Source organism: Argopecten irradians, chromosome 7 (assembly GCF_041381155.1).
Source record: "Argopecten irradians isolate NY chromosome 7, Ai_NY, whole genome shotgun sequence".
Lineage (NCBI taxonomy): Eukaryota > Metazoa > Mollusca > Bivalvia > Pectinida > Pectinidae > Argopecten > Argopecten irradians.
This window is the reverse complement of record NC_091140.1, coordinates 29,546,972-29,566,737: the sequence shown is the minus strand read 5'-3', so window position 1 is coordinate 29,566,737 and position 19,766 is coordinate 29,546,972. Positions and strand designations below refer to the sequence as shown.

At 34.1% G+C, this 19,766-nt stretch overlaps 2 protein-coding genes and 1 long non-coding RNA gene across 4 annotated transcripts; 2 read left to right on the top strand and 1 right to left on the bottom strand.

Annotated features, from left to right (window-relative positions):
• Positions 1 to 2,096: 2,096 nt before the first annotated feature.
• Positions 2,097 to 6,409, bottom strand: LOC138328090 (uncharacterized). Of its 2 annotated transcripts, none has more exons than XM_069274702.1 (4): positions 6,289 to 6,409; positions 4,553 to 5,082; positions 3,147 to 3,299; positions 2,097 to 2,732 (listed from the first exon to the last, which is right to left on the bottom strand). In XM_069274702.1, exons 1-4 carry the CDS (start codon positions 6,398 to 6,400, stop codon positions 2,283 to 2,285), a joined length of 1,245 nt encoding a protein of 414 aa, XP_069130803.1. In that variant the 5' UTR covers positions 6,401 to 6,409; the 3' UTR covers positions 2,097 to 2,282. The 2 variants fall into 2 exon arrangements, with proteins under 2 accessions (XP_069130803.1, XP_069130804.1); XM_069274703.1 differs by having other exon boundaries at positions 6,346 to 6,409.
• A 201-nt stretch (positions 6,410 to 6,610) lies between these two features.
• Positions 6,611 to 13,375, top strand: LOC138328089 (uncharacterized). The gene is made up of 3 exons (XR_011209161.1): positions 6,611 to 6,682; positions 11,084 to 11,290; positions 13,085 to 13,375. It is a non-coding gene; the product is annotated as an uncharacterized lncRNA (long non-coding RNA).
• Positions 13,376 to 14,588: 1,213 nt separating this feature from the next.
• Positions 14,589 to 18,777, top strand: LOC138327133 (uncharacterized). Its single transcript, XM_069273117.1, has 5 exons — positions 14,589 to 15,008; positions 15,201 to 15,406; positions 17,223 to 17,616; positions 18,055 to 18,179; positions 18,694 to 18,777. Exons 2-5 carry the CDS (start codon positions 15,290 to 15,292, stop codon positions 18,775 to 18,777), a joined length of 720 nt encoding a protein of 239 aa, XP_069129218.1. The 5' UTR covers positions 14,589 to 15,008; positions 15,201 to 15,289.
• Positions 18,778 to 19,766: the final 989 nt, after the last annotated feature.

Sequence of the window (19,766 nt, the reverse complement as noted above, 5' to 3'; positions counted from 1 at the left end):
AAAAAGTGGATAATGTAATATTATATCAAAGTAAGTGAAAGTGTCATTAGCTTTATTCAAACAACTTCGCTTAATATTCCATTAGCAAGACGCTTTGAATGAAACTAAACTAGACATAGCTGTCGCACAGAGAATAACAGCACTTTGTGTATATACCGGGCTTCGACACGCAAACATGGAATACATAATCTCAGAATAATGATAGAAATAAACAAAGTACCATCAAAATTAAACGACAGGGGTAGTTATCAGGGGTTTGTTACAGTGAGGTTCGGCGTATATTTAATGTAAAAACGTTCCGTACCATCATATTAATAAAGGGTCGTTTACCAACGATTGCCAGTAATTGAAATATATTGACCGCCGCAGACTGTTTCAATTTGCATTAGTTGTAGGTTATATATCAACCAAAAAACTAAAGGTACACTAACCTAGTATCGCCAACCGCCTACCATACAGCCCAACAAATACTGTCTAGTATCGTCTCCACTCTGGTGGTATCTCGTCCTACCATCCAGACAACAAATACTGTCTAGTATCGTCTCCACTCTGGTAGTATCCTCTCCTACCATACAGCCCAACGAATACTGTCTAGTATCGTCCCCACTCTGTTGGTAACCCCTCCTACCATCCAGACAACAAATACTGTCTAGTAACGTCTCCACTCTGGTGGTATCTCCTCCTACCATCCAGACAACAAATACTGTCTAGTATCGTCCCCACTCTGATGGTATCTCCTCCTACCATCCAGACAACAAATACTGTCTAGTATCGTCTCCACTCTGGTGGTATCTCCTCCTACCATCCAGACAACAAATACTGTCTAGTATCGTCCCCACTCTGATGGTATCCCCTCCTACCATCCAGACAACAAATACTGTCTAGTATCGTCTCCACTCTGTTGGTATCCCCTCCTACCATCCAGACAACAAATACTGTCTAGTATCGTCTCCACTCTGTTGGTATCTCCTCCTACCATCCAGACAACAAATACTGTCTAGTATCGTCTCCACTCTGGTGGTATCTCCTCCTACCATCCAGACAACAAATACTGTCTAGTATCGTCTCCACTCTGGTGGTATATCCTTCCTACCATCCAGACAACAAATACTGTCTAGTATCGTCCCCACTCTGTTGGTATCTCCTCCTACCATCCAGACAACAAATACTGTCTAGTATCGTCTCCACTCTGTTGGTATCTCCTCCTACCATCCAGACAACAAATACTGTCTAGTATCGTCCCCACTCTGATGGTATCTCCTCCTACCATCCAGACAACAAATACTGTCTAGTATCGTCCCCACTCTGATGGTATCTCCTCCTACCATCCAGACAACAAATACTGTCTAGTATCGTCCCCACTCTGGTGGTATCTGTTGGTATCTCCTCCTACCATCCAGACAACAAATACTGTCTAGTATCGTCTCCACTCTGTTGGTATCTCCTCCTACCATCCAGACAACAAATACTGTCTAGTATCGTCCCCACTCTGATGGTATCTCCTCCTACCATCCAGACAACAAATACTGTCTAGTATCAACAAATACTGTCTAGTATCATCCCCACTCTGGTAGTATCCGCTCCTACCATCCAGACAACAAATACTTTCTAGTATCGGTTCCACTTTGATGGTATCCCCTTCTACCATCCAGACAACAAATTCTGTCTAAAATTGTTTCCATTCTGGTTAATTTTGGTTCAGGAAAAAAATCTGCAATGCAATAGTGTGATGGAGCCATTATAGCAGAATATAGGACCTACATGTACATAATTAGATTACAGTGAAACCTCCATAATCTGAATACTATCGTATCCTGCCAAACTGTCTAGATAGAGAATTTTCCAGAAGCTGGATTCTGTTTGCTTAGTTAATAATCAAATCCAGTGACTGATCTGGATTTTGAGTTTTCCAGACGATCAGCTTCCATATGATTGCAGATTCATTTTGCAATACATAGTAACTGCAGATCAAGAAGACAATCTAGCTGTTTCTATATCCTGTTAGTGTTCCAAAGTTAACACTAGATCTCCATATTTATTGTGTACTGGTAACATTGGCTAGTCAAGATAAATAACAATCACAAAAGTTATTCAGTTTTCATGATTTTAATGAGTATTTATTCAATATTTGAAATAAATCTGAAGTATGAGCTAAAGAGATTTGTAAACCAATTAACGATATATAATATCACAGGCATTAGATGGGACATCACAAGAAGTAAGAATAGTACAAGACATTAGCATTATGCGCCACAGTCTATACTTCTTATTAAACAATAAAATCATTTATTTTTAGAGTTATCTCCCTTAGACAATTTTCTTTTAGATTCATTTTTCCCCTTGTTTCTTACATTTTCATCAAGTTTGTGATCAAATTCTTTACCATCAGTCATGTCCTTTCCCTGAAGGCTCCTCACAGAATATTTCTTCCTTTCTTTAGAGTTTTTAATTTTTGGTGTAGAGTTTTTGTCAGGTGATTGGCTATATACCAATACATTTTTATTTACAATAACAGGTGTCTTCGGCTCCATTTTAAAGATAAAGGGAATATGGAGTCTATAGCCACCTAGCATTACTATGGTAATGATCAGAATAATGACGATGGCGGCAAACATTATTGGTTGCCAATGAAATGGAATCTCTTTGAAGAAAAGTCCAAAACTCCGACCCACACTTTCAAATATAAGTTCCATGGGATAAATTATACAGCGAGTGACTGTTGATGTTATCACCTGCAAAAAAATTATTTTCACTTGTAAGTTATAATTATATAATTAGGAGATATTGCATTACATGAACAGTCCTAGTCGAAGTCACAATACCCAGTAATGGCAAGTTTCAACTAAATCGCACGAGCAAAATGTTTTCAAGATGGCGGCCATCTTGGATTTCTGATCAACCCAAAAAATATATAAAAACACATTGGTTGGGCACTGTCACCATTTCAGGATCATATCAGGCAAGTTTCAGCTAGATCCCACCGGTTGAACAGAAGTTGAAAATGTGAACAGCTTATTAGGTCTAAAAAGGCAAATAAGTCAAGGATCATCTAAGGATATGTAGCCAACAATATGGAAGAAGAAAGGGAGAAAAAAAAAGCTTTAAAATTTTGAAATCTAAACCAATTACCAACTAAAAAACCTTACCAATACGGGAGACACTTCCCATAAAGGATCTACCATTGCCATCTTGTAGTACTTCTCACATGGGTTGGTCTGCCACGATATTAAACTGACAAGCCAGATACGTATACTCTGTAGAAACGATACTTGCTTGGGCATGCACTCATCAGGAACACCCTGGAGGGAACAAATTTGTTATTATAAACAAAGTCTGAAACTTATTACAATGCACTTATTGAAATTCCACTGCAGAAGTTTCATTATTTTCAGGTGAGGAGGGCGACGGAGGTACAATTGCAATTTCAAGGGGTACTTTTCTTTATTATCTGTATGTTATCTAACGTAATTTAGCCCAAATCAGGTGGTACTACAACCAGGTTTAACTGGCAAAAAGTACTAGGTACCCCCTAATATTGAAAACCCTGCCATTGTCGACCCAATAAGCACCCAGGGCATTTAAAAATGAAGGATCAAATTTGGATAAATTTTTCACAAAATTATTGCCTATGAACAGAGTAAGCCATTAATCAATTTACAAAAGGAACCTAATAAAGAACCAAGTACACAGTTTTCATATATACCCTAAGTCTGTATTTAAGACAATGTAGGTGAAATGGAGGCCTAATAAAGGGAGAGGGGTACCTATAGGGTTGAATACAATTAATAATATTAGTGCTAAATCTTCCTACAAATATATCGTAATATTTTGGAGTACAATCTATTGTGATTGGTAACATATACAGTTGTACAGACTTGATTAAATTGATTTCACAGGCAATTCAAAGGAATGCTAAAATCGCTAAAAATGGTTTTCCAGTGAAATTTAGAAGAAATTAATTCATATTATAGGAATCCTAAAACATCCTCCCGGCTGGCTATATTCGTATGCGTGTCGACATTTCCAAGCAGCCTTGCTTTCATAGAGTTGGACAAATTCATTTTTAGAAATTTGCTAAATCTACACAGGGTTTATTCCATAATTTCAAAATTGGCAGAACTTGACCTTCATTTTGGTAATAAGGACTAGTACATGTACGTTTGTTTAGTTGAAGGCCAATGAACGCAATTAGACCGTTTTCTACATCCGACTATTCATTTTAAAGAATATACACTGGTAGATCTATGTGAATTGTGGGATGTAATTTATTACTAATTCTGTGCTTGATAAAATATTATGGAGGAATAGCTGATGTTATATGTTTTAATAGAAAAATGCTTATCATACATTAAAGGGTAAATCATGTTTCCAATTTTGAATCTCTTTAACTAAATATTCCAAGTTTTGATAATAGAATGAGACATTTTGTAGAAAAAAAGAGATCACTTTCAATTTCATTTACAAACTTTAAATATTTCATACTCCAAAGGCTGGTAATTGTGACCAGTTAAAAAATTGATAAAAAAAATACTTATAAAATGTATACACTTACTTCTTGCAAATTTGCCATTTTCTTAGCAATTTCTATCTGGTACAGTCGAACAAACTCCCATGGTAAGCTCCCTAGGAAAGCAAAAATTACCAGAATTCCAAATATTTTTCTGTTTGTCAAGTTACTGATCTGTGCATATAGTGTAGATCTGTGAGGATCTCGATCACGCTGTTCAAATCTACCGCCATTCCTCTGTATTACTGCCTGGCCTGGAGGACTAGTCTGTACAGTAGTTCTTTCCTGGTTTTTATTTGATGGTTTCCTCGATATTACACAGGTAAATAGTATAAAACCTAACACAATAATACCAGCTACTGCCGAGGTTGTCTCCCTTGGAACGAGAGGACACAGATAAGTAACAAGGAATAAATAGAACACTTGAAGATCTTCGTGGAAAACTTGAAGAAGGTGGCTGGGAAAAGATTGTTGTGGCTGTTGATCCTGTCGGAAACACCCAAATACATTTGTTACTTCAGATAGGACAGACCTAGGTGTCTGCAGCTCTTGATTGCTCTTTACCCAGGCAGCAACTGGAGTCAAAGTGAAATCATTGTTAAATTTAGGTGTTAGACAAAATATCATTTGGTTTTGGCTTCTTTTCTTCTTTGCTATTTCTGAACATCATAAGTACTGTAAAATTCGATTCAGTGGGGTATCCCTACAAAATACTTAAAATGAAATCAAAGATAAAGGGAGATAATCCAAAATATGTCAATTCTATGGTCAAGTGCCCTAAATTCGTCAGGGAACAGTTTTCGTCATGTTTTCAATTTTGCTTATATCTCATGAACTATCGCATGATTTCATAAAGAGTGTCGTCTCAGACTCGTCTGCCAAAGCAGATTTGATTTAAAAGGAAAATTTGTCTTGCTTAAAAAAGGTTGTGTGCTATAACCAAGTGATTTTGTAAAACATATGTAGCAAAAATTAATATACCCCAAAATGAAGGTATTTTCTTAAGTCCATTTTAAATGAAAATTTAAAACCCTACCGTCAGCGTTTGACTGTCCATGTGCACTGATCAGCAGAATGTCAACAATGTACCGGAAATCACTTGTCTGATCATGTGATTCATAACCAAGATTTTGGGTTATTATAAGTTATTTTGGCGAATCAACATACCCGAAATTTTCGGTGCAGTACTGTTGAAAAGAAATTTTCAGCTTAAACACGGTCTCGCAAACGCCTGCTGCTCAACATTTATTTGGAATTACCTGGATTTTCATAATAAGCCAAACAGCCCCCTGACGAAAAACCAAATGTACAATGTAGGTCCCTAGTATTGTGTCGGCCATCACCGAGCGACCGGCAGGTAGAAATAATCCGTATCGCCAATTAGATAAATAACAAATTGATAGACAACTTGTTCTACAAGTAAGACAAAATATTATGTATTCGTGTTTATAAAATTGGTACATTTTATTTCTTGCTGGTTTGTTGATATACAGAAGATTTGATTACCCTGACGAATATTGGTCCTTCCAGGGTATATACTGATATACTTAGCCATATCCCTAAAATGTATGAACGCGCAACAACTTCGCCTACATTATTTGTATTGCATTTCCCTAACAAATGTGCAGCACTTCATGTTAATCTGTTGGTAACGAGTGTGCATGTTGTACTGTGTTAAAACCAGAATCTGCTGTTAGGCCTAACGTTTCTGCAAAACGGACCGGGCTGGATTATTCTAATCATTCAGCTATTTTTGAAAATAACTTTTAATAATGTATTACCTGTCCTTGTGAAACAATACACCGCAATAACGACCAGTGTTATTATCATACACGTACACGTATAAAAATTCCGCCGCTTCCTCGTTTCTGTCGGGTTTCTAATTGCCGCCATTTTGTTGAAGTGATGTCTTGCTTTTAATTTCTATAATGTCATTTTAATATATAAAATTTATTTTCAAACTATCTTATTATATTTTTTGTGTCAAAAATATCACCTAAAATACATTATAAGGTTAACTACATGCATAATATTATTTATTTTGCTCAGATTTTATCAACTTTTAGAATAAATACCGGGACTATTATGTACGAAATCCAAAGTGCAAAATAAAAAGTGAAAGTAAATATTCCACAGGTGACAGGTAAATTTTCCTCACGTGATTTCTTTGCGAAGGTGAGAAAATCTTATTTTTAACAAGGTAATTACGTTATATTGCTATTTTTATCTTTGTTTGTCAACATGAAATTGTTGTTTTACTTCGATTTTAATCTATTAATTGAGACATGTAACCAGAGACGGATTGTCAGTAGTAACGACATGTAGTAACGACATTAGGATTCATTTAGACTAGTGCACAGGTACATGTAGTTACCTGTGTACAGTACATATATATAATCACAACTACTCGAGCGACAATTCGCTGATACTTCGATGATTGCAGCCTCTTTGAAAGCGTAAACACCTATGGGGAGGCATTGATGGTGTATTTAATCTTTGTGGTGATAAGCTTAGGTTTTCCCCCCCTCCTACACCGACTTTTGAGCTCCGGCAGCATGGGTATGGTTACTTATAATGTTATTTACAATTGTTAAAAGTATCACTATTGACAAATTAAGAAAAAAAATGAAAGAAAAAAGAACTCTATCAGCTTAATGAGATTATCTTTATATTCCAGTCATAAGGACTGATTGGATAAGTATCATTTTAAAATATTGATGTCTAATGAATACTGGGTACCCTATGTATGTACATACTAGTTGTTAGCTTTATAGTTACATTATCATATTGATCTAACTATAGGGTTGGATTAATAAAATTAAATTTATTGTGGAACTTGACGTGTTAGAAAAAAATAACATGCGTTTTCTCAAAAGTATGGAGCTACATGTATATATAACCTTAAAGATGCTCCACCGCCGACAGCGCTTAAATAATATTCATCATTTGAACAATTATTGGTGTTTAATCGTGTATAGATATGTCTAATTAACACAAAAAATAATATAAAATAACTGATTTTACCTTTGGTGCATGCGCAATCAGTCCTTCATTCTATATAGGATATAGTGCCATGGATTTTTTTCGGGATGCAAATAATTATTTTTTTATATTTTTAACTGAAAAGTAAAATTAGAAGCTCAAACTTTTCAATGGTGGTAATGGTGTAAAGTAAGTAACTTTTGTAACCGAAGAAAAATACTAAATAGTCTGTTCCTGCTTTTGATAGAGAAAAAATACCTTTTGTCAGCGGTGGAGCATCTTTAAGTCAAGGACGTATATGAGAAGGATAAGTCACACTGAGTTTTGGGCAAAGACAGCGCAGGCGCTTTTGTGTTTGTGCACTGACCGTGACGTTGGGCGACGACTGATTTCCTTTGATATCCGCCGCCGCAGCCTTTGATGTAGCATGGGGGTGCGAGGGTTACCGTCTTACTTTCTGAAGCGTGCTGCCATTTCATGAGCGGTCGTATTTTTTTAACGATAGTTTAAGACATTTCTTCTAAATCTTCCGTCTTTAAAGCAAGTTATAAACGTTGTGAAATTTAATTTACTTTACATTGGCGTTTCGTTTGACTCGATAAGACAAGTATTTGTTGAGAAAAACGGTTTTTATTCCCGGTTCATAAGCGTCTCGCGTGGTGTTTAGTAGTGTAAAGAGACAGACACGAATCCTTCACACTTATAAAGCATCTTTAAGTTAAAAGACGTTTTTTTTGCATTATCTCTAATTTTTACTTACCGTAAGTATAAAACAATATTTTCGACTTTAGCAGAAATCTTTTTAGCTTAAGCTGAAAAAAGTGATATTGCAGGGCTTGAATTTCAGGATGTATTACTTGCATTTTGCAAGTAGACATACCAGAATAGCAAGTGAAAAAAATATGCGCTTAACGATACTTGTTTTAGCTAGTGGACTTTGTCAGGGACAACTGTAAAAATGACATAATAATTGTGAAAAATTGTTCTCATGCAAAATATGGGGATGCAGTTTTTACTATAATGTTGTTGATACAACCATTCACATCTACTATCATTAGAACAGGTTGATTTATTTTTTAAGTAAATCAAAATTTAATTGTGCCTTTTTTTACTTAAAATTGTCCCTATAATATAAAAATGTATTTAGGGATTTCCCTCTTGTTTTAACTTTGGGAGTCCAAGGGACTCTTAGGTTTGAAGTTTGCGAGTCACTTATAAAAACTTTGAAGCCTTTTTTGCTAAAATTTATTGTAGATCTTATAACACTTTCTATGTTGTACCAGAAAATATATCTTGTACTGTAGTTACTGTATATGCTTTTGATAAAAATAGACAATTATTGCTTCTACTTCATCTAATTGACCATCCTTGATACTCCAGGGGTTCCGATCACTAGCGATCTCTACACCCCTGGACTATCTCATAGTGAAATTGAAGGCAGTTCAGCCGAAAACATTTGACCAATCACAGGCCAGCAAAGATTTCCTTTGAAGACTACAGAGAGAGCGATGACTAATATCAAAGCCACACAGTCGACCACAGTGTACCGTTATACGCTCTTTTGATGTACATCAAATGACTAAATTACCTGTTCTATTCTGTTGCCTCCAGTTTTACTATGAGATAGTCCACGGGTGTAGTGATCGTAAGTGATCGGAAGCCCTGGAATATCGAGGATGCTTATTGACCTGTAATTTTCATTTTAAATTCCTTCCACATTGAGTCCAAAGGACTTCCATCATTTAATTTTTCATTTTTGTGTGTCAGAGATGCAGAAAATCTGCATCCAGGAAATCCCTGTGTATTGTATTTATAATAACAACTTATGCAGTAATTATAACATTATAATGTATTGCTTATAACAGTGTATTGTATTACTTAAAAGAATGTAATGAATGTCTTGTATTGCTAGGTACATATATGTAATGGCCAAAGTATTTCTGTAAATTCTGACATTTCTCCTCTTCTCAAGTCATCTCCACAAAGAATTATACATTTATGATGAACTTATCAATTAAATCAATAGGTACAACTACAAAATTTAGTCTACAACAAGCTTATCTACTTGTCTAAATAAGGCATATTGATACATACATTTTAGTGTATTTAGTATATACAAATGTATGTTAATTTGTTTTTAGAATAGTTACGATTACATGTAGATTTCTCTCATAAATAAGTTACATATAAACTGCATGTGTGATGATAACTTTGTTTGCTATTCTAAGTTCACCAAATAAAGGATGTGCTTAATTCCGAATCCCTAAATGTGTCCCAGCACTCATGTAGAGCACTGAGGGAAGTTACAACTATACATGATTTCGATGGGGTATATATAGGTCTATAAGTTCATGTTGAATGATAAATATATATATCAATTTTATTCAAAGTTACATCAAAACCTGACCACTAGTACATGATACCTATAGCTACAAGGCATACACAAATGTCTGGTCAATTATATAATTAACATATGACTACACGCATATGCTGCACTTGTATACATATTTTAAATCTGATCAAATTTCTAAATTTGAACATGTTATGTTACATTTGTGTCCATGTTATAAAATATAACAAATTAGTTATAATTTGGTAATATATTATAAAATTTCTAATTAGAACATTTCAATAGAATACTTCAAGTAATGACATGTATACTTATTAATTTTCTAAATGTATTGAAAAATTCAAGTTTTTATTAATTTATATATGTTGGCACTTTATTAATACAGATTTTAATACAAATATATTAAATTCATGTACAAAATTGTGTTTTAATGTATATTAATATTAGATTTATCATTTTAATAGAATTTTTATTTCAGCCTATATTTTGTTACAAGTTTTGGTCAATGAACTGGTATGTGAGACGTCCCTCCTGTTAAATGACCCTACAAGCTGTGGTTAGTGTACTGGTGAGATGTCCTTCCTGTTATCTGACTCTTCAAGCTATGTGGTCAGTGTACTGGTGAGACGTCCCTCCTGTTATCTGACGCTACAAGCTGTGGTCGGTGTACTGGTGAGACGTCCCTCCTGTTATCTGACCCTACAAGCTATGTGGTCAGTGTACTGGTGAGACGTCCCTCCTGTTATCTGACCATACAAGCTTTGTGGTCAGTGTACTTCTATTACACTGACCACATAAACAGAGTGTTAACTTAAAAAAGTCAATTTTTCCCTGACCCTTATGTTTAAGGAAGTTATTCAGCCTTCAGTCATGGCTAGTTGTATGAATAATACATGTGTATACCTTCCTACTATGAGAGCATGGAGATTGTGACTATGCATATACTCTATAGCTATTCTGATACTGGCCTCGATTGGCTCGTTGTTAGACCAATGCATATACAATGTATGTTCTTACTGCGTTTAGCTGGTGTGTGTGCTGTTGAACAGGTGATTTCTTTTTTTCATTGTTTATTCGAAATAGTGATTGTTTTATGTATATGTTTATGTATTATTTTATTTTTGCAAAGTAATATCTTTGAGTTTGATTTAGTATTTAACATTTAAAGGTTTTATGGTAGATAAATTTCACAATTGTCAATGAAGACTTTTTCTTCATTACTTGTTCAAAAACTTACATTTCAGATGATACAGCATGACATAGGAAAAGTGAAAAACAAAATTCTATTCACCTTGACCTCTGTATCCTGACCTTGACCTTACCAATCCTCATCATGTCCGACCAGATAATGGCAGAAAGTTCTCCAGTTCGGATCCACAACAGTTTTGGCTGACCTGTTTATCTTGGTCGGACTGGACGATAATACGAGCCTCATACCGGTCAATAAAACGGTCAGTATAATTTTAACATTCAGCAGGATTTAAGTTCAATTTAATTCTACAAAGATGTTGTGAGGAGATATTTGTTGATTGTTCTTATCAGCCTTAACTAATGGGAGAAAGTGTTTCCCCTTATGTTGAATATAATTTCAGATTTTATTTTGTATTGAAGACTTATTAAGCAACCCCATGCCCACAAGTGCACTTCCTCTTTGTAGACCCCATTTTCTTCAAATTAAATGCAGAGCCAAATTGACAAATTACAAAATTATTTATGGCTGGCATTGTACAATAATTATTTGATAATCAAATTTCATATTGGTTCTATTAATTAAGCACTCCTTTATTTTTTTCTATTTTTTAAGCACCCTGGTCAAATACGATATACATGTGTATATATATATCTTTTCAACTCATTCACCTCTGAAATTTTTATAATGAACTGTTCTTTCTTTAATTTTGGAATTGTATGTAATTAATTGTATTTGTAAGGGTAAAATGTGATATATTTGGACCCAATTATTAAGTTTATGAACATTTTGTTTCTGCTGCTTAACTCATGATGATATTTATAAATGATGGCTGTGATTAATTATAATGATACCTTACAATTATGATTAGGTTTGACGGGAAATGGTTTCATCTGGATGTCAAAATTGTAATGTTAAGATGTAGTGATTAAAAAAACGAATTTACATTTGATCTTTCAGGTAGTTTATCAATCAACATTTTAAAACTAATTGATAACAATATCATTAATTACGCGGAGTTTACTTGATCACGAAATCTCCCACCCCCATTGCGTAATATTTTGTATTAAAAGACTGAAAGTGTATCTATCGCGAAAATAACGACACAACTGAAGTTTTATACATGCAGATCGCGAAAATAAGCACTTGAGAAAATATTCTTGTTTAACAGTTAGAAAAGAACTGGTATCAAATGATGTCACTTATCGCCTGCCCATCTAAATCCAGTCCTTCTTAAAGAATTAAAGTAATTCTTTGAAAGAAGATACCTTCCTCAAATTTCACATTAAAATTGTCCTTGCTGGGAATAATTTTCCTGATAAAGGTTTTCTAGTGCCTTTGACACAAATAAAATAATAAAGGACACCTAAAGTAGAGTAATGGGAGTCTTTAAGGGCCTTATTGTGAAAGGTAATTAAAATGAAAATTTACATCCATATAAAATGAACTACATGCAACAATTAGCATTTGATTTATTTTAATGCCATTACAGTATAAGATATATATACAGTAACAATAATTTTAGCAATATGAACTCCCAAATATGGAACTTTCAAATTTCAAATCTAGGAGTCCCAGGAACAATCAAAGTCAAAACTAGAGATACCTTGTCCTTGGATCCTAGATGTAGATTATATTTTATGTAATCTAAAACAACATTCCAGGCATACATGTGTAACAGGGCCAGAGTAGTGTGCTGCCATTTTGGAACCAACCAAAACAGCAATATAGCCGATTGTTGGCCACCATCAATATTAACAATTATGGATGTACATGTGTAGTTAGTTTTGTTTTCAAATGTTAAAATGGAAAAGTGAAAGAAGAAAAGGCAGAGGAAAGGACTTGTCTATTAGTTATATTCAGAATAAAAAAATGTTTGTCAAACTTAAGTTCATTGTCAAACTTTGGTTCAAACTTTGGTTGTCAAACTTTGATTGTCAAACTTAGGTTTATTGTCAACAATTTGATGTATGTACTACATGAACAGTTATTTTTGTTGAAGACTAAAATGTCTTTGCGATCTCATTGATAAAATTGTTTTGTTTATCTGAGACAGGATGCTGGGACTAATATAGATTTAGACGAACTCTACACAGAATACTATGAACCACAGGTCCTGACTGCTTTATCAGCCACCACTATGATGCATTTCTTTCCTTTTTCCCTCGCCAAGACATGGAATATCCCTCCATTAACCTACAGGAAGCTTTCTACTGTAGTACTACAGATTCATCATCGCAACAGAGTCGCTTTCTCAAACGAACACAAGGGAAGCAACTCCGGACCCCAATCGGTGACTCCCGCTAATATCACACGCCTCATGTCTATACGTTGGCCCCAAGGTGGAGGCAGGACTGCAGCCAAACAGAAAATCTGCATCCAGGAAATCCCTGTGTATTGTATTTATAATAACAACTTATGCAGTAATTATAACATTATAATGTATTGCTTATAACAGTGTATTGTATTACTTAAAAGAATGTAATGAATGTCTTGTATTGCTAGGTACATATATGTAATGGCCAAAGTATTTCTGAAATTCTGACATTTCTCCTCTTCTCAAGTCATCTCCACAAAGAATTATACATTTATGATGAACTTATCAATTAAATCAATAGGTACAACTACAAAATTTAGTCTACAACAAGCTTATCTACTTGTCTAAATAAGGCATATTGATACATACATTTAGTGTATTTAGTATATACACATGTATGTTAATTTGTTTTTAGAATAGTTACGATTACATGTAGATTTCTCTCATAAATAAGTTACATATAAACTGCATGTGTGATGATAACTTTGTTTGCTATTCTAAGTTCACCAAATAAAGGATGTGCTTAATTCCGAATCCCTAAATGTGTCCCAGCACTCATGTAGAGCACTGAGGGAAGTTACAACTATACATGATTTCGATGGGGTATATATAGGTCTATAAGTTCATGTTGAATGATAAATATATATCAATTTTATTCAAAGTTACATCAAAACCTGACCACTAGTACATGATACCTATAGCTACAAGGCATACACAAATGTCTGGTCAATTATAATTAACATATGACTACACGCATATGCTGCACTTGTATACATATTTTAAATCTGATCAAATTTCTTAATTTGAACATGTTATGTTACATTTGTGTCCATGTTATAAAATATAACAAATTAGTTATAATTTGGTAATATATTATAAAATTTCTAAATTAGAACATTTCAATAGAATACTTCAAGTAATGACATGTATACTTATTAATTTTCTAAATGTATTGAAAAATTCAAGTTTTTATTAATTTATATATGTTGGCACTTTATTAATACAGATTTTAATACAAATATATTAAATTCATGTACAAAATTTGTTTTAAATGTATATTAATATTAGATTTATCATTTTAATAGAATTTTTATTTCAGCCTATATTTTGTTACAAGTTTTGGTCAATGAACTGGTATGTGAGACGTCCCTCCTGTTAAATGACCCTACAAGCTGTGGTTAGTGTACTGGTGAGATGTCCTTCCTGTTATCTGACTCTTCAAGCTATGTGGTCAGTGTACTGGTGAGACGTCCCTCCTGTTATCTGACGCTACAAGCTGTGGTCGGTGTACTGGTGAGACGTCCCTCCTGTTATCTGACCCTACAAGCTATGTGGTCAGTGTACTGGTGAGACGTCCCTCCTGTTATCTGACCATACAAGCTTTGTGGTCAGTGTACTTCTATTACACTGACCACATAAACAGAGTGTTAACTTAAAAAAGTCAATTTTTCCCTGACCCTTATGTTTAAGGAAGTTATTCAGCCTTCAGTCATGGCTAGTTGTATGAATAATACATGTGTATACCTTCCTACTATGAGAGCATGGAGATTGTGACTATGCATATACTCTATAGCTATTCTGATACTGGCCTCGATTGGCTCGTTGTTAGACCAATGCATATATGTTCTTACTGCGTTCAGCTGGTGTGTGTGCTGTTGAACAGGTGATTGCTTTTTTCATTGTTTATTCGAAATTGTGATTGTTTTATGTATATGTTTATGTATTATTTTTTTTTTGCAAAGTAATATCTTTGAGTTGATTTAGTATTTAACACTTAAAGGTTTTATGGTAGATAAATTTCACAATTGTCAATGAAGACTTTTTCTTCATTACTTGTTCAAAACTTACATTTCAGATGATACAGCATGACATAGGAAAAGTGAAAAACAAAATTCTATTCACCTTGACCTCTGTATCCTGACCTTGACCTTACCAATCCTCATCATGTCCGACCAGATAATGGCAGAAAGTTCTCCAGTTCGGATCCACAACAGTTTGGCTGACCTGTTTATCTTGGTCGGACTGGACGATAATACGAGCCTCATACCGGTCAATAAAACGGTCAGTATAATTTTAACATTCAGCAGGATTTAAGTTCAATTTAATTCTACAAAGATGTTGTGAGGAGATATTTGTTGATTGTTCTTATCAGCCTTAACTAATGGGAGAAAGTGTTTCCCCTTATGTTGAATATATTTTCAGATTTTATTTTGTATTGAATACTGTATTCGACCTATTAAGCAACCCCATGTCCACAAGTGCGCTTTCTCTTTGTAGACCCCATTTTCTTCAAATTAAATGCTGAGCCAAATTGACAAATTGCAAAATGATTAATGGCTGACATTGTACAATAATTATTTGAAAAGCTAAATCAAATTTCATATTGGTTCTATTAATTAAGCACTCCTTTATTTTTTTCTTTTTAAACCCTGGTTGCTTATTTGGTCAAATACGATATACATGTGTATATATATATCTTTTCAACTCATTGACCCCTGAAATTTTATAATGAACTGTTCTTTCTTTAATTTTGGAATTGTATGTAATTAATTGTATATGTAAGGGTAAATGTGATATATTTGGACCCAATTATTAAGTTTATGAACATTTTGTTTCTCCTGCTTAACTCATAATGATATTTATAAATGATGGCTGTGATTAATTATAATGATACCTTACAATTATGATTAGGTTTTACGGGAAATGGTTTCATCAGGATGTCAAAATTGTAATGTTAAGATGTAGTGATTAAAAAACGAATTACCATTTGATCTTTCGGGTAGTTATCAATCAACATTTTATAACTAATTGATAACAATATCATTAATTACGCGGAGGTTACTTGATCACGAAAATTTCCCACCCCCTTGCGTAATATTTTGTATTAAAAGACTGAAAGTGTATCTATCGCGAAAATAACGACACAACTGAAGTTTTATACATGCAGATCGCGAAAATAAGCACTTGAGAAAATATTCTTGTTTACAGTTAGAAAAGAACTGGTATTAAAATGATGTCACTTATCGCCTGCCCATCTAAATCCAGTCCTTCTTAAAGAATTAAAGTAATTCTTTGAAAGAAGATACCTTCCTCAAATTTCACATTAAAATTGTCCTTGCTGGGAATAATTTTCCTGATAAAGGTTTTCTAGTGCCTTTGACACAAATAAATAATAAAGGATACCTAAAATAGAGTAATGGGAGTCTTTAAGGGCCTTATTGTGAAAGGTAATTAAAATGAAAATTTACATCCATATAAAATGAACTACATGCAACAATTAGCATTTTGATTTATTTTAATGCCATTACAGTATAAGATATATACAGTAACAATAATTTTAGCAATATGAACTCCCACATATGGAACTTTCAAATTTCAAATCTAGGAGTCCCAGGAACAATCAAAGTCAAAACTAGAGATACCTTGTCCTTGGATCCTAGATGTAGATGATATTTTATGTAATCTAAAACAACATTCCAGGCATACATGTGTAACAGGGCCAGAGTAGCGTGCCGCCATTTTGGAACCAACCCAAACAGCAATATAGCCGATTGTTGGCCACCATCAATATTATTAATCATGGATGTACATGTGTAGTTAGTTTTGTTTTCAAATGTTAAAATGGAAAAGTGAAAGAAGAAAAGGCAGAGGAAAGGACTTGTCTATTTGTCTAGTAGTTATATTCAGAATAAAAAAATGTTTGTCAAACTTAAGTTTATTGTCAAACTTTGGTCAAACTTTGGTTGTCAAACTTTGATTGTCAAGCTTAGGTTTATTGTCAACAATTTGATGTATGTACTACATGAACAGTTATTTTTGTTGAAGACTAAAATGTCTTGCGATCTCATTGATAAAATTGTTTTGTTATCTGAGATAGGATGCTGGGACTAATATAGATTTAGACGAACTCTACACAGAACACTACGAACCGCAGGTCCTGACTGCTCTATCAGCCACCACTATGATGCATTTCTTTCCTTTCCCTCGCCAAGACATGGAATATCCCTCCATTAACCTACAGGAAGCTTTCTACTGTAGTACTACAGATTCATCATCGCAACAGAGTCGCTTTCTCAAACGAACACAAGGGAAGCAACTCCGGACCCAATCGGTGACTCCCGCTAATATCACACGCCTCATGTCTATACGTTGGCCCCAAGGTGGAGGCAGGACTGCCGCCAACAATACTCACAGTCAATTCTCATTTAGTAACTTAGATTTTCCTGTTTCTGAGGAAGTCATCAAGTCCATAACTACATTTTGTTTCCCAGGTAACTATTTAGATAGTGTCCAAAATTTTGGTTACCAAGGTAACTATTACTGTCAAATTTTTTTCGTTACAACTATCAGAATTTTAATTTGTTACTACAGTAAATATTATCTGTCATGGATTTTATTTACCATGGTAACTAATGCTGTCAGAAATTTGGTTACCACTGTAATTATTACTGTCAGAAATTTTGGTTACCATTGTAATTCCTATTGTCAAAAAATTTGGTTACCAAGGTAATTACTGTCAGAAATTTTGAATTTTGGTTGCCAATGTACAATTTATTGTAACTGATACTGTCAGAAATTTTGGTTACCAAGTTAGATACTGTCAAAATTATGAGTTTCTGAGAATTTTTTTTTCCTAGCTAGGTTACTATTTAGATACCATGTTTTCAAAGTATATGTGTTAACACCAATTACACTCAATATTGTTACAGATAATATGAAGATCTATGCGGCTGAACCAGAGAATTTTGCACACTTTTTAGTTCTGACAGACATGTCCGGGGACAAAAGCTACGCTACATGTATGACCTTTTGTCGAACTTTCATCGTAGAAAAGGTAACTTTCAACTGTTTCTGAAGTCTCAAGATTATGTTCTGCATATGTTTAATAGAAGTATTCTGAACAATCAACAATTATCTAACAATTCTCTCACAGTCAATTTCTCAATATGATTGTGCCTAAGATAACTTGCTCGCAGATACTAGCGCTCCTAGCGGCAGTGTATTCACACAACTTTGATTTTACCGGGAATTTTAAATAGCAAATTTTTGATCTATTTTATTGGCGAGGGTTATGGTCGTAGAAATCACTCGAGCGGAACTAATCTCTACCACCTGGCACAGGTAATGCCCACATGATCACTGTTTTTTTAGTGCGATTACTGTTAGTTTTTTTTAACTTTTTACTCAACAAAAAGAGACTTTGCGCACCATCATCAACTTAAACTTCAATCAATATATTCCTCTATGCTGGTATTGCTATTTATGATTAAAATGTTTAATTATATGATATTAGCCTTTTCAGTAATTACTATGTTAATACATTTATTGTTTTCCTTATGTTTTAACAGAATGTCAGCATGCATGTATCATTATCAACTGGAAACAGCCTTTGTGTGAACAAAAGAAGTATTTTTCAACTGTGGAAGGCTTAATATTGTAAATGATTTTCTCCGAAAATAATTACTATCATCATCTTCAAATTCCTAATTCTGAATTAACTGTAATATGAATTCCTGATATTTGTTCATGTACATGCTTGAGATTATCGTTCAAAACACACTCGTGTGAAAATCAATTAAACATTATTTGTATAACACAGGTCTCTTATGTTTCTCCCCCCGCCTTGACTATCAATGTTCCCTGATCACTCTGAAAGTATTGATTTTACCTTTTTTTTGGTCACCACATGAACTGCCTTTAAATCAATCACACCAATGAAACATACATATGTTTCTGCAAGATCAGAATATCTACATGCATGGTAGTATTGAGTGCTCTAGTCACAGCTCTAACCGACTGAACTAACCTGTCATCGATAATCGACCCAGAACAAACACCACAACCGTTGGATTATTTAGTTGGGTGCCAATTCTGAACTGATCCGCAACAAATATTTATCTGGTTATTTTATCTCCCTTCCTTTTTTCATTTAGAAACTTACCTGGTGGAAAAGAATATTTTGTCTTACAAATCTTGATTGTTGCAAGCTAAACTACGTATTTTAATTACTTATTGTGCCAATTTAAGTAAATATATTCTTTATAGATATTTCAGTTTTCAGGTTACGGTGACCAATAAAAGAAAACAAAACACAATGCGGTACTTTTTTTTTGCATTGAAATTGTCACCTTCATACATCGTTTTGGGACTCCCTGGACATTGTTTTCCCCATTTTTGTTGATGTGCAAAATATACTGATATGTAGATTATTATAAGCAAGCCCTAAAAATGATTTACTATTTTGCCAATAACACTGTTATGATATCAGAAATATCTGATGGTCCATGAATTTTAAACAATGATCAGAAAGATAAAAAATGTGATATTCTCAAGACGTAAATGTACAAAATTAGAGCATATCATGTTAGTGGTAGCGTTTTTAAAGTTGGCTGGATAAAGTGGTTCATCTTAAACTTAGATT